Here is a 12,823-nt window from a genome sequence, read left to right as displayed (position 1 = left end):
GATTTGGCTTTGTTTTGAATTCCCTGGGCGATTTTTATGTGCTGTGTTTGAAAATGAACGACATGCAGGCCCCGTTTAATTGAGGGATGCAGTCTGCACTTCCCTTAAAACAGTCTCAGCCATAAATCAGAAAACTACTAAATTATTCATGGTCTGAACGCAACACTTTGGGGAGAGAGAAGAGGCACTATTAATAATTAAGCAGGGACTGTGGGTATGAATAGGGCCTATCCCCCACAGACCAAGCCATCTGGTCACCCAGTGAGTGATGGAGTATTGCGAGTGGCCAGCGAGATGAGCGAGGTACGTCTCATCCCCGTCCTGCGAGCTAAGAATGGCTTTCACAGGAGAGCACTGAATGATGGAGAATACTGTCAAACCAGCTCAGAACTGAGCTGTCTTCTAGAAAGTCCATGTATCTATGTGCGTGTGTAAAACGATGTGATCGTTATATATCCACATATATAAAAATAATACATATGTGTCACATCCTATTATTTTCAGTGTGCACATGTGTGTTTGCAGGCAAGTATGCCGTGGCATACATGTGGAGATCAGAGGACAGCAGACAAGAGTCAGCTCTTGTCTACCATGTGGATTGCAGGGATCAAACCCAGTTTGTCAGGCACGGTGGCAACCAGGTCCCCCTGCAGAGCCACCTCACCGGCCCTACGCAAAAGTATCACACGCAGTTACGCTTTTATGTCACCAGTAAAACGCGTGTAGGACTCCGCGGGCTTTCCTCTTGTTGGCAGAAGGAACTATAGAGTGTGCGAAATGTTGCCTCTGGCTCTGCGAAGCTGAACAGATACTACCTGGTCCTTCACGGAAAGGGTTTCCTGGCTGTTGGCCTTGCCCAGGACAGTGGCGGCTGTAGCCTAGGTAGCTCGCACGTGAGCTTCATTTGGCCCACGACAATGTGATTAGCAATTTGAATCTGTTCAAATTCCTGACTATTGCCAGGCATGGTAACATGTGGGTGGGGTAGGGAGGGCAGCCTGGGCAACATTGGGAGACCTGGCCTCCAAACAAACAAAACCTCCCAAGCATCCTCCACCAAAAGGAAAAGCAAAGTGAATTTGAATGTATTAGACAGATTTACGTTTGCTCAACATTTTTCTTTACAAATCACAAAAACCTAAAGCAAAGCCGGGGCGGTGGTGGCGCATGCCTTTAATCTCAGCACTCGGGAGGCAGAGGCAGGCAGATCTCTGTGAGTTCGAGGCCAGTCTGGTCTACAAGAGCTAGTTCCAGGACAGGCTCTAAAAAAGCTGCAGAGAAACCCTGTCTCGAAAAACCAAAAAAAAAAAAAAAAAAAAAAAAAAAAAAAAAAAAAAAAAAGAGCTAGCTCCAGGATAGGCTCTAAAGCTGCAGAGAAACCCTGTCTCGAAAAACAAAAACAAAACAAAACAAAACAACAACAAGAAAACCTAAAGCAAAGGTGCTGAGTTTTCTTAAGCATCAAGTCATAAATAAGAACCAGGGGGCCCACCAGGCCAGCGTGGGTCCTGCTCGACCTCCTTCATCCTGCACAGAGTATGCAGGGTAACTGAGCCAGCTTCCTGACGCTCATGTGGGGACTGTCCACATTTAGCTTGTGCCCTCTGAACAATTACATCAAGCTGAGACCAGTCCGGGTGAATTCTGATGGCTGCTCATCCTGGGCCTTGACCTTATCCCATGGAGACAGTGGCACGGGGCCTGCCTCAGCTTGTGGGATTTGGGCAGTGGAGCTGCAGTTTCCATGGCGAAGCTGTCAGGTTGCAGAACCTGGGCTCCATGGGCTGGGTCTAAAGTCACAATGTAGACTGCTGGCCAATGGGAGCCGCGGCACAGCGGGCCAGTCAGAGTGCTGCCTGTGAGCCTGTCGCATGAGAAGGTGTGAGCAAAGGTGGGAAAAGCTACCTCGCTTCTGCTGACTTCTCCCATATCCCGGTTCTCAGCTCTTGTAGGGGAAATGGAGGCAGAACAATGGTCACTTGGGGAGTCTGACTCCACTGGGACTGCATGGTGACGATGTGTCATCTGGTCTAGGTCCACATCTCACCTCTGGATGAGTTTTGTGTGGTCTGTGCAGTGTGCCCAGCAATAGAAAACAAGCCTGCCCAGAGCAGGTGCCCAGTGAACAGTGCTGACGGGCAGCAGTTTGGATGTGGTTTTGGTGGTCATGGGAGGGTGAAAGGAGGAGCCATTTGGCACACGTCTCAAGCAACCAAGCATGAGACCTTGTTGAAAACATTCGGATTAACTCCCCATTGTTGGCAAAAGTAACAGTGCCCATGTGTGCCAGGTGCAGGACCAGTCGCTCAGGACAGAGCTCTGATACCATATAGGCAGACACGCCATTTTCCGTGACTTTCCTAAGTGAGCCAGAGTGTGAACGGTGCCGGTGTTTTCTCTGACTCCATGCCCTCAGGCCTGGCCGGTGGGTCCGCTGCTGTGAATCACCCTTGACTGACTTAAGTGCCCTGGTGCCCCGAGGAGGACAGAATTCTAAGAAGTTCCCGTTGCACAGGAGCACGCCCCTTGTAATGCAAACCCAGACCGGGAACGGATGGCTTAGGGCATGACGTCATTTCTGTGATGCCCCTATGTGGCCCAGGGGACACCAAGGTGAGGTGTCCAGGAGACCTAGTTCATCTCAGGAGCCACCGAAAGCAGATTTTTCTTTGCAAAAAGAAGTCCCAGATGTGAAGCATGAGTGAAGTTTGGGAGCCGGAATTTGTCCATCACTGCTTTGAAGATAGAAGAGGCTATATGGAAGGAATCTCAGTGGCCTCTAGGATTGAATGAACTACTGATAGCCAGGGAAAACCAGTGCTGTGACTTCAAGGAAATAACCAACAACCACTGGGCTTCAGAGAGGTCCTCGAGACCCAGACACAAGCCAAAGACCTGGCCAGTTCCTAGATTTCAGTCTGGTGGGCCCATGGGCAGAGAGGGCACACTGCATTGTGCCCAGACTACGCCCCTGGGTAAACAGAGAGAAGGAGTGGTTGTTGGTTTCAGAATCTGAAGTGTTTTGCTACCCTGGAAAGCTGGGCCTGTCTTTTCTGTCGTGCCCTCAAGTGGCAGACATTGCCATTGAGTGTCACTTATGTGACTGGCATCCCCCGGCCCAGCAGAGCACAGCCCGTTCCCTCCCCCACCCATCCAACAATATGATCTCCTCTCCCAGCTCCTTTGGGACCCTCCTTCCCCTGACATTTTCCTTGCCCTCTCTTCCTTCTTCACAGAGCTAAGTGTGGTTTGATCTGTCAACTATCTGTCCTCATTGCTGTTGCGGGACACCCCCCGCCCCAACACGTCTTACTGTATGTCGGTTGGCACAGTCTACTGTATGCCCAGTGGCACAGCTGCAGTCTTGGAATTCTTCTTGCCGTGATTTTCGGCCTCCCTACCTCCCTTGGCATTGGTTGTGAATGAGCTTCCCGGAGGCAAGGCCTATGTTTCACTAACTCACCAGTGCCTGGGGCCGGGTGGGTCGGTTCTTGGGGTGTGCCTACTCCTCATCTAGGAACAGCACATTCCAGCATTTTTGGAGACTTCCCAGCAGGGTAGGGCTCAGGGAGAGCTTTCGGAGACTTCCCGGTAGGATAGGAGGGAGAAGGCTCAGGAAGAAGGTTCCAGAAGAGGTCAATCTAAACAATCAGGAGCCTGGGGGTGGGGGACTGAAGGGCAAATAATGTCATGGGCATCCATGAGGCAGTGACTAGAGAATTCTCTGACACCAGCAGGCCCAGCTCCTTTAGGCAGAGGCTGAGGAATCATATCACATCCATTCAAATCCTGGCTCTTTTAGTTTTAAGAGGGTTTGGACCCACCTCTTGTGGGGGTTCCTCTCTCTGCACCCTCATGAGGTAGTCACGGACGGCAGCTGCTGAGTGATCTGTACCTGTCAGACACAATGCTCTGCTCCCTACCAGGATGTCCCCTTACGACCCAGCAGGGAGACCATATCAGTGTAAGAGGTTTGGCTGCTTAAAGGTTTTCTTTGGAACCAGTGGGGCAGAGCTGAGTCCTGTTGTTGGATCACTCTGCATCTCCAGCAGATGCCAGGACCCCAAGGTCCTCTCCCTCTCTCCAGCCGGCTCCGAGACACCAGATCTGGACACGTTTGGGAAGGGTGGTCCCCAGCTGATAGGAATCTATGTAGACGGAATGATGGCCTTGCTTTGCTCCCATCTCCAAGAGCTCCTCTTATTGCCTGCCATTCTGGTGTGTTTCAGAACAAGCTTCATCGGGCAATGGAGATATACAACAGTCTGGACAAGGAGATCTTGCAGAGAAACGAGCTGCTTGGAAAAATTGAAAAAGAAACCATACAGGCAGAGGAGGTAGGAGGGCACAGCTTGCTGTTTCTGATGTTTGCCTTCTTCTGTCCACAAAGGTCACTGTCCTTCCATCCTTGGTTAATCCAGACCACAAAAATCAAAACAGCTCTGAGCCATGATAGCAGTCACTGGATTTATAGCTCAGTGATGTTATGGTTACCGCTGGGTGAGGTTCCAGGGTCTGCTCACAAGGAAAACAGTCCACAGCACATGGCCTTATAAAATACATAAGGTGGGGGCTGGAGAGATGACTCAGGGGTTAAGAGCATTGACTGCTCTTCCAGAGGATCCAGGTTCGGTTCCCAGCACCCACATGGCAGCTCACAACTGTCTATAACTCCATTGCTAGGAGACTGGATTAGATTGCCATTGAAACAGAAAGTCCTCTCTTTGGAGTCCTGGCATTCGTGATTTAGTCCAGTTTACTTTTCTCGTTAACTTCTGTTTTTCAGTGCTGGGGATGGAACCCAGGGCTTTACACGTGTTACACAAGGGTTACGCCCACAGCCTGTCTTAGCTTCTTTTCTTTTGCTGTGATAAAGCACCACGACCAAGGCATCTTACAAAAGAAAACATTTAACTTAGGGCTTATGATTTCAGAGAGTTGAAATCTGTGATGGCGGAACAAAGGCTCAGCAGCAGGAACAGCTGAGAGTCTACAATCTCCATCCAAAACTTGGAGACACACACACACACACACACACACAGAGAGAGAGAGAGAGAGAGAGAGAGAGAGAGAGAGAGAGAGAGAGAGAGACAGAGAGACAGAGAGAGACAGAGACACAGAGGGGGGAGGGGGAGGGGGGAGAGGGAGAAGAAGAGGGAGAGGGAGAGACAGACAGAGAGACAGAGACACACACACACACAGAGAGAGACAGACAGACAGAGAGAGAGAGACAGACAGACAGAGAGACAGAGACAGAGACAGAGAGACAGAGGCAGAGACAGACCGACCCTGGGAATGGTGTGAGTCTTTTGAAGCCTCAAAGCCTGCCCCCAGTGACACATCTCCTCCAATAAGGCCACACCTCCTAATCTTTTCCAAACAGTTTCACCAACCGGAGACCAGGTATTCTAATACATGAGCCTATGGGGCCATTCTTAGTAAAACCGTCGCGTGGCCCTTTGTTAACTTTTTTTTTTTTTTTTTTTTTTTTTTTTGAAACAGGGTCTCACTGTGTAGCCCTGGTTGGCCTGGAATTTCTTATGTAGACCAGCTGGCCTCAAATTCACAGATGTGCCTGCCTCTGTGTCCCGACTTCTAGGTTTTAAGATGTGTTACTATCATGCCTTATTCCTTTGTTAGCTTGTTTTTGTGTTTTGATTTTTTGACACAGGGTTTCTCCGTGCAGTACCGCCTGTCCTGGAACTCACTCTGTAGAACAGGCTGAACTCGAACTCAGAGATCCACTTGCCTCTCTCTGCCTCCTGAGTTCTGGGATTAAAGGGATGTGACACCGTTGCCCCTGCCCCTCCCTCTCGATGCCACGAAGTAGGTGACAGTGCCTTAACCGTATGCATGATGGCCTCTTCCATCGTTGTCGGTGGGAGTGCTAACCTTCACTCCTATCATATAACAATCTCTTTTTGTTTTTAATAGCACACTGAGTCCAGTTTGTGCTGACCAACATGCTCCTAGGTATGGGCTCATCCACTGGAGTGTGGGAACCTACCAGGAGCAACACCGCTTCTCACTTCCCCAGAAGCCATCAGCTATAAACAGCTTCTCGTTAGGGTTGGAGGCTCAGGAGCCCCTGCCTCCAGGCTAGAGCAATGACTGCTTCACTTTCTGTAGGCTTTGTGCAGGCAACCACAGGTCCTGGGAATTCATGCGTGCGGTGCCCTAGCGTTTCCAGCAGTCCTTGTTCTGTCCTGGCCTTCCTAACCTCTGACTCCTCAATCTTTCCTCCCCTCTTCCACGGCGGTCCCTGAGCCTTGGGTGTGGAGGGATGTGGAGGTTCCATCTGTGGTTGAGCATTCCACTAACCCTTATTTTCTATACTTTATATCTGGGTTTCCTAAGTGGCTTCCAAGGATCGGATTCAAGTCTTCAGACTTGCATGGAAAACCCATTTGCCCACTAAGTCACCACACTGGCCCTTCTATACATCCTCGTCATCACACTGGTCCTTCTATACGTTCTCAACATCACAGTGGCCTTGTATACGTCCTCACCACCACATTGGCCCTCTATACATCCTCGTCATCACACTGGGCTTCTATATGTTCTGGCCAACACATCACTCTTTCTATTAATGGCCCTCCAAGTTGGTTGAAGTCGTGTGCCTTATTGTGGATTTTATTTGAAGCTCTCTGATAACTAATGACACAGAGCCCCTTTTCCTGCTGTGGCCACTTGCCTGTTATTTTGGAGAAATGTGCTGTCTTGTCCTTTGCTTCATTTTTAATTGAGTTTTCTTTAAAAATTGAGTTGTAAGAATTCTCGGTGTATCCTAGATTCAGTCTCTTATCACATATGCTATTCTGTGGTATTGATTTCAATTTCATTATTTTTATTCTATGCATGTGAGATTTTTGTCTGCATATATGTATATGTACCAGGTACCTGCCTGGTGCCCAGAGCAACTAGAAGACAGAGTGGGGTCCCTCTGAACTAGAGTTACAGATGGTTGTGAGCCACCATGTGGGTGCTGGGAACTGAACCTAGGTCCTTTGGAAGAGTAGCCAGTGCTCTTCACCACTGAACTATCTCTGAAGGCTTCTCTCAGTCTTTTTTCTTTTTTTCTTTTTTTTTTTTTTTTTTGGTTTTTCAAGACAGGGTTTCTCTGTGGCTTTGGAGCCTGTCCTGGAACTAGCTCTTGTAGACCTGGCTGGTCTCGAACTCACAGAGATCCGCCTGCCTCTGCCTCCCGAGTGCTGGGATTAAAGGCGTGCGCCACCACCGCCCGGCTTCTCTCAGTCTTTAAAAAAAAAAAAACAACAAAAAACCCTTTTATTGACTCTTTGTGGACTTCACAGCGTACATCTGATCCGTCTTATCTCCCCATTCGTTCCCTTGCATCTGCCCTCTGCCCTTGCAACCTCCCCCCTAAAACAAAGCAAAAATTAAAAGAAAAACGAAAAACCAAACAAAGCAAAGAACCAAAACAAAAATAAAAACAAAAACAAAAACAAAAACAAAAACAAAAGGCAGAACCTCACTGTGGAAGCTGTCACGCCGTGCTGTGAGCCACAGTTCACCCTTTAGTCTGTTCATCTTGCATGCACTGCTGAGCCATCGGTCTGGTCTGAGGCCTCCGGCTTCTGCTACACCACCCATGGGTAATGGGCTCTCACTGTTCTTTTCAACTTCTTAGTGGTGTTGTTTATAGCACAAGACTTTACATTTTTTTGTGAAGTCCAATCCATGTTTTCTTTTACAGTGTGTTGTGAGGTTGAAGGCGCTGAGATCTAGCCAGGCATGGTGAAGATCTGCCCCTACTTTTTTCAAGTTATAGAGCCTGATTCTGACATCTAAGTTTGGAGATCATTGTTTAAATGGTATGAGGGGAGGATTCCAGAGCTGATAGAAAAGAGATAAGGTTTGATGGCAATGGCAAAACTTCTGCTACTAACCACATCTGACCACTTATGGTCTCCTGGTCCCTCTCTGTGGATCTGAGTTGCCCTCTGAAATTACTTCTCGCTCAACACGGCATTCTTTCCATCCTGTGTCCTCTGCACTGCCACTGTTCAAATGTATTACATCTTCCTTTTATAGGGCATAGACTCCAAACACAATTACATATGTGTCTCCTATATGCTTGCTTGCGTTTTAATTAGTTAAGAGACCTGGGACTACTGCTATTGGCTCACAGGGTTGTTTGTTTTAATGAGGCCTTCCAGTCCTCTGCTGTCACTGTTCTCAGTCTGAGCAATTTCCTTTAGTAGTTAGTATAAGGCAGACATGCTAGCTTTCTTGGGATTTTCCTTGACATAGGAATCTTTTTTATTACTCCTTCATTTAAAAAATAGCCCCATGCTAGGCATAGTGGTGCACGGCTTTAATCCCAGCACTCAGGAAGCAGAGACAGGCGGATCTCCATGAGTCAGAGGCCAGCCTGGTCTACATAGACAGTTCCAAGACAGTCAGGGTGACATAGAGAGACCCTATCTCAAAACAAAACAATAACAAAAAATAAATTTTGGGAAAATTACAATATTATCTTTTATACCCCATATTCGTTTTCTCCTATTTTAACATTTAGTATCAGCATGTTCGTTACAATTACGAACAGTATTGTTTCATTATTATTGACTAAAGTTCATGTTTTTACATATACTTCCTTTGTTTTTGCTTGATGCCCTCTGACTGTTGCAGATCCCATCTAAGATATATTTATACTTAATGTCATATCACACTGGGCTTCTCTTGGACATCCTAGTTCTAGAAGATGCTGTGTACTTCATCTTGGATGAGTCTCATTCCATATATCAAGGAGTCCTGATCCCTTTTAACTGATAATGGCTTTAGAAAGCAAGCGCCCAGGGCTGGGGCGACGGCTGAGCAGTAAAGCACCCACTGTGCAAACGAGAGGACTTGCGTCTGGATCCCCAGCGCAGCTCCCTTATGTCACAGTGCTGCAAATCTGGAAGCTCAGTGCTGGTGGGCAACGGCTGAAGACAAGAAAATCCCTGGAGATCATGGGCTGGCCAGTTTATCAAATGGATGAAGCTCCAGGTTCAGCGAGAGAACCTGTCTCAAAAAATATGGTGGGATGTAAGCAAGAAAGACATCCAATATTGATCTCTGCTTCCATATGCACCTGCTTGGAAATATGGACACACACACACTAACACACGTAGAACACACACGTGCACGTACACACACACACACACACACACACACACACGCACAACTCAGTGACAGTTTTTCTTTCCCCCACACTTATGTTGTATCCCATTGTCTTGTGGCCTCTGTTGTTTCTGATGAGCGGTCAGCTGTCAATCTAACCAAGCTTGCGCACGGGATGGACTTTTTTTGTTTCTTGCCATCTCAAGCTCTTCCCTTTGCCTTATCAATGTTATGAAAGTGCTGTGTTTGGGTTAGGTTTCTTTGCACTTACCCTCATTGGAGCCTGTTAAAATATCTGAATGTTTAGTTTTTTTTTAAAATAAAAATTGGGAGATTCCCATCCATGGAACCTTTGAGTAGCCTCTCTGTGCCTCTCTCCCCTTCCCCTTCTGTCATTACCACCACATATGGCGCACTCGGTGTTATCCACATTTCCTGGAAACGCTTAGTTTTTCTGTGTTCACTTCCTCTCTTCAGATTGCATAACCTTTACCAATCCATCTTCAAGTTCAGTGCTTGGTTCTTCTAATAGCTTAAACCTACTGCTGATTCCCCCCCGCCCCCAAATAATGCAAGGTTTCCTTTCCGTTGTTGTATTGCAAAGGTCTCCAGGTGCCCCGCTTCCTAAAGATTTATTTTTCTTAAATTATGCATATGTGTGTATGTCTGCCCGTGGGCATTGCAGTCAGTGCAGGTGCCGACAGAGGCTGGAGCTGGCAGAGCTCCTTGGAGCTGGAGCTACAGGTGGTTGTGAGTTGCCCGATGGAGATGCTAGAAGCTAAGTTAGGTCCTCCTGGAGGTCAGTATAGCGCTCTTAGCCACTGAGCCATGGTCTAGCCCCAGACTCAAAAACTAAGGATGTGCCAGGCATGGTGGCAGAGGCCGGTGGATCGACTCAGGTTGAGGCCAGCCTGATCAACATAGTAAGCTCCAGGATAGCCAGAGCCATATAGCGAGACCCTGTCTCAAAAACAAACAAACAAACAAACAAACCAAAAACCAAAGCAGTGATGCTGCTGCTGTCATCTTTTTTATTAATATCTCTATTTAATTAAATGTTATGCTATGTTTGTAGCTTGATTTGTAATTGGTCTTAATAGTCAAAACCTGGTGTCAAATATTAGGGGGTGAGAGCTGAAAGATCAGAGAAGCAGAGCAGCCAGCCACTAGTTTTTACCTCTATGAAAATCCTCAGACCGAATGGGGCATCCTGTCTCTACAAGTCCTCAGACTGAATGCCATCTCCATGGAACCTCAGGCTGAATTCGGAACTCCTGTCTCCTCCTGCCATATATTCCTCTCTCCACTCAGCCATATCCTTTTCTATCTGCACCCCTCTAGTGCTGGGATTAAAGGTGTGGGCCACCGCCGCTCGGCTCTGTTTCTCTATTAGACCAAGTCAATCTTCTGTAGCCCAGGGTGCCCTTGAACTCACGGAGATCCGTCTGCCTCTGTCCCCTGAGTGCTGGGATTAAAGGTGTGCATCACCACTGCATGGCCTCTGTGGCTAACTAGAGTAGCTAGCTCCACACTGATCTTCAGGCAAGCTTTATTTGTTAAAACACAAACAAAATCTCACCACGTATTTTACTGACTAAAATCTGTTTGCAAAGAATTTTTGAGGGTCTGGAGAGATGGCTCAGTGGTCGAGGTCAGTGACTGCCCTTCCAGAGGTCCTGAGTTCAATTCCCAGCACTCACAAGGCGACTCACAACCATGTCTGTGATGAGATCAGGTGTCTCCTTCTTGTGTACATGCAGACAAAGCATCCATATGTATAAAATATGTAAATAAACCTTTTTTTAAAAAAAAGATTTTTTTTTGGGGGGGGGAGGCAGACAGAATCTTGCAGCCTAGGGTGGCTTCAACTCCTGATCCCCCCCCCCCCCACTTTAGCCTCTTAGTGCTGAGACTGGAAGGGCTGCATAGCCACACCCAGCTCTCCATTAAGTCTCTAACTATGATTCACTTTGGATAATTGAATCGCCGCTTTGAAACTGTGCATTTAGTCCACCATCTGGACTCCTCCAGGGACAGTTCATGTTGCCTGGTTTTCTTTCCCTTTTTTTCCCTTCTGTGTGGGTCGAATTCGCCTGTTTCTTTGCCCATCTCATAGTTTTCAGAAAACTGTGCGTTTTAGGTACTCCAGCAGCTCCCGACGCGGCGCTGCCGTTGTTTGGTGATTTGCCTGGACCGAGTCAGTAGATTCTGCCTCCCCTATTGCTTTGCTGCCAGTGGGCACAGCCTTGTCGTGGCCAGTCTGACAAGCAGACTGCTTGGCTGCTGTTTCAGCTGAGTTCTCCTCGGTCTTTCATCTTCCTGCTAAAACCTCCTCTGCTGGTGTCCCACCCAGCTGCTAGCCCGTTAGTTACTGCCCCGTCTATTGCTTTCAGCAATATTGCGAGATACTGTCTTACGTACTGATCCAATCTCATGCCAGGCCTCGTTCCAGCAAGGTATGGTCAATTTTTGAGGCTTGCTCTAGACACAGGGAGGCTCTTCTTGGTTTGTTTGTCTAGTTCTGTTAAATATCTGCCTGGTCAACTGTTTTGTTTGTTGCCACTTGTATTATTGAATCTGGCTAGTTTTATATCTACTTAATGCAAAGCTGGAGTCATTTTGGAAGGGACCTCCATTGAGAAAATGTCTCTACCATATTGGCCTATGGGTGCCAATAGGCGGTGGTGCATTTTCTTGATGTATTATTGATGTAGAAGTTTGCAACTCACCGTAGGCAGTGCCACTCCTGGGCTGGTGGTCCTGGGTACTATAAGAAAGCAGGCTGGGAATCTCAGTGGTCAAGAGAAAGCACTGCTCTTGTAGAAGACCTGAGTTTGTTTCCCAGTATCCACATCCAGATGCTCACAACTGCCTGTAACTTCAGTTGCAAGAGAGTCAATGCCTCTGAGGATACTGTATGCATATGCACATACCCATACCCATATACATATAACAATAAAATCTAAAAAATACATGGAGGGAGGGAGAAGAAAAGAAAGATAGAAAAAAGGAAGGAAAAGCAAGGAAAAAAGGAATGAAGGAAGAAAGAAGATTAGAAACAACTCAGTAAGCTGTTTCTGCTTAAGTTCCTGCCCTGACTTTCTAGGATTACAGATCAAAAACTGTAAAATGAATCAGATGGTGGCTCATGTCTTTAATCCCAGCACTCAAGAGGCAGAGGCAGGTGGGTCTCCGAGTTTGAGGTCCGTCTGGTCTACAGAGTGAGTTCTAGGACAGGCACCAAGGCTACACAGAGAAACTCTGACTTGAAAAACCACAAAAAAAAAGAAGAAAGAAAAAGAAAAAAAAGAAGAAGAAAGCTGGAAGCTGAAATAAACCCTTTTCTTCCCCTCGTTGCTTTTAGTCATGATGTTTGTTACAGCAACAGAAGCCAACTGAACAGCTCCTCTAGCGTGGCTATCTCCGTTGTTTCCTCCCATCATGCTCTCTCCGAAATAAAGTCAGTCCCTTAGGCCGCCGACCAGTAGATAAATGGACATAGAAATGGGAACAGTAGACCGCCTTTCGTGTAGTGGCATCCCTGATGGACAGCTGGGATGTTCTGCGGTTACTGTGGTCCTTGGTCTTCACAGCATGACCTTGCAGCCATAATACATTCTGATGCTTCGTTATCCTCCTCCTCCTCTTCCAAGACAGTTTCACTATGTAGCCTAGGCTATTCTTACATGCTCTT

The 12,823-nt window shown here is 47.4% G+C and overlaps 1 protein-coding gene and 1 pseudogene across 3 annotated transcripts in view; one reads left to right on the top strand and one right to left on the bottom strand.

Annotated features, from left to right (window-relative positions):
• Positions 1-12,823, top strand: part of Ccdc113 (coiled-coil domain containing 113) — a 28,047-nt gene that overhangs the window by 12,313 nt on the left and 2,911 nt on the right. For 2 of the 3 annotated variants that reach the window (XM_038312906.1, XM_038312904.1), the window contains one exon: positions 4,230-4,337. In XM_038312906.1, coding sequence (XP_038168834.1) covers positions 4,230-4,337 — 108 coding nt within the window. Of the gene's footprint in view, positions 1-4,229; positions 4,338-8,655; positions 9,171-12,823 lie in introns of those variants that run through there. The other variant, XM_038312905.1, reaches the window with a different exon arrangement.
• Positions 5,808-5,914, bottom strand: LOC119802375 (annotated as a pseudogene).

The sequence above is a fragment of the Arvicola amphibius genome, chromosome 15 (genome assembly GCF_903992535.2).
Source record: "Arvicola amphibius chromosome 15, mArvAmp1.2, whole genome shotgun sequence".
Lineage (NCBI taxonomy): Eukaryota > Metazoa > Chordata > Mammalia > Rodentia > Cricetidae > Arvicola > Arvicola amphibius.
Note: the sequence above shows the minus strand (reverse complement) of the source record. Positions and strands in the feature narration are given on the sequence as shown.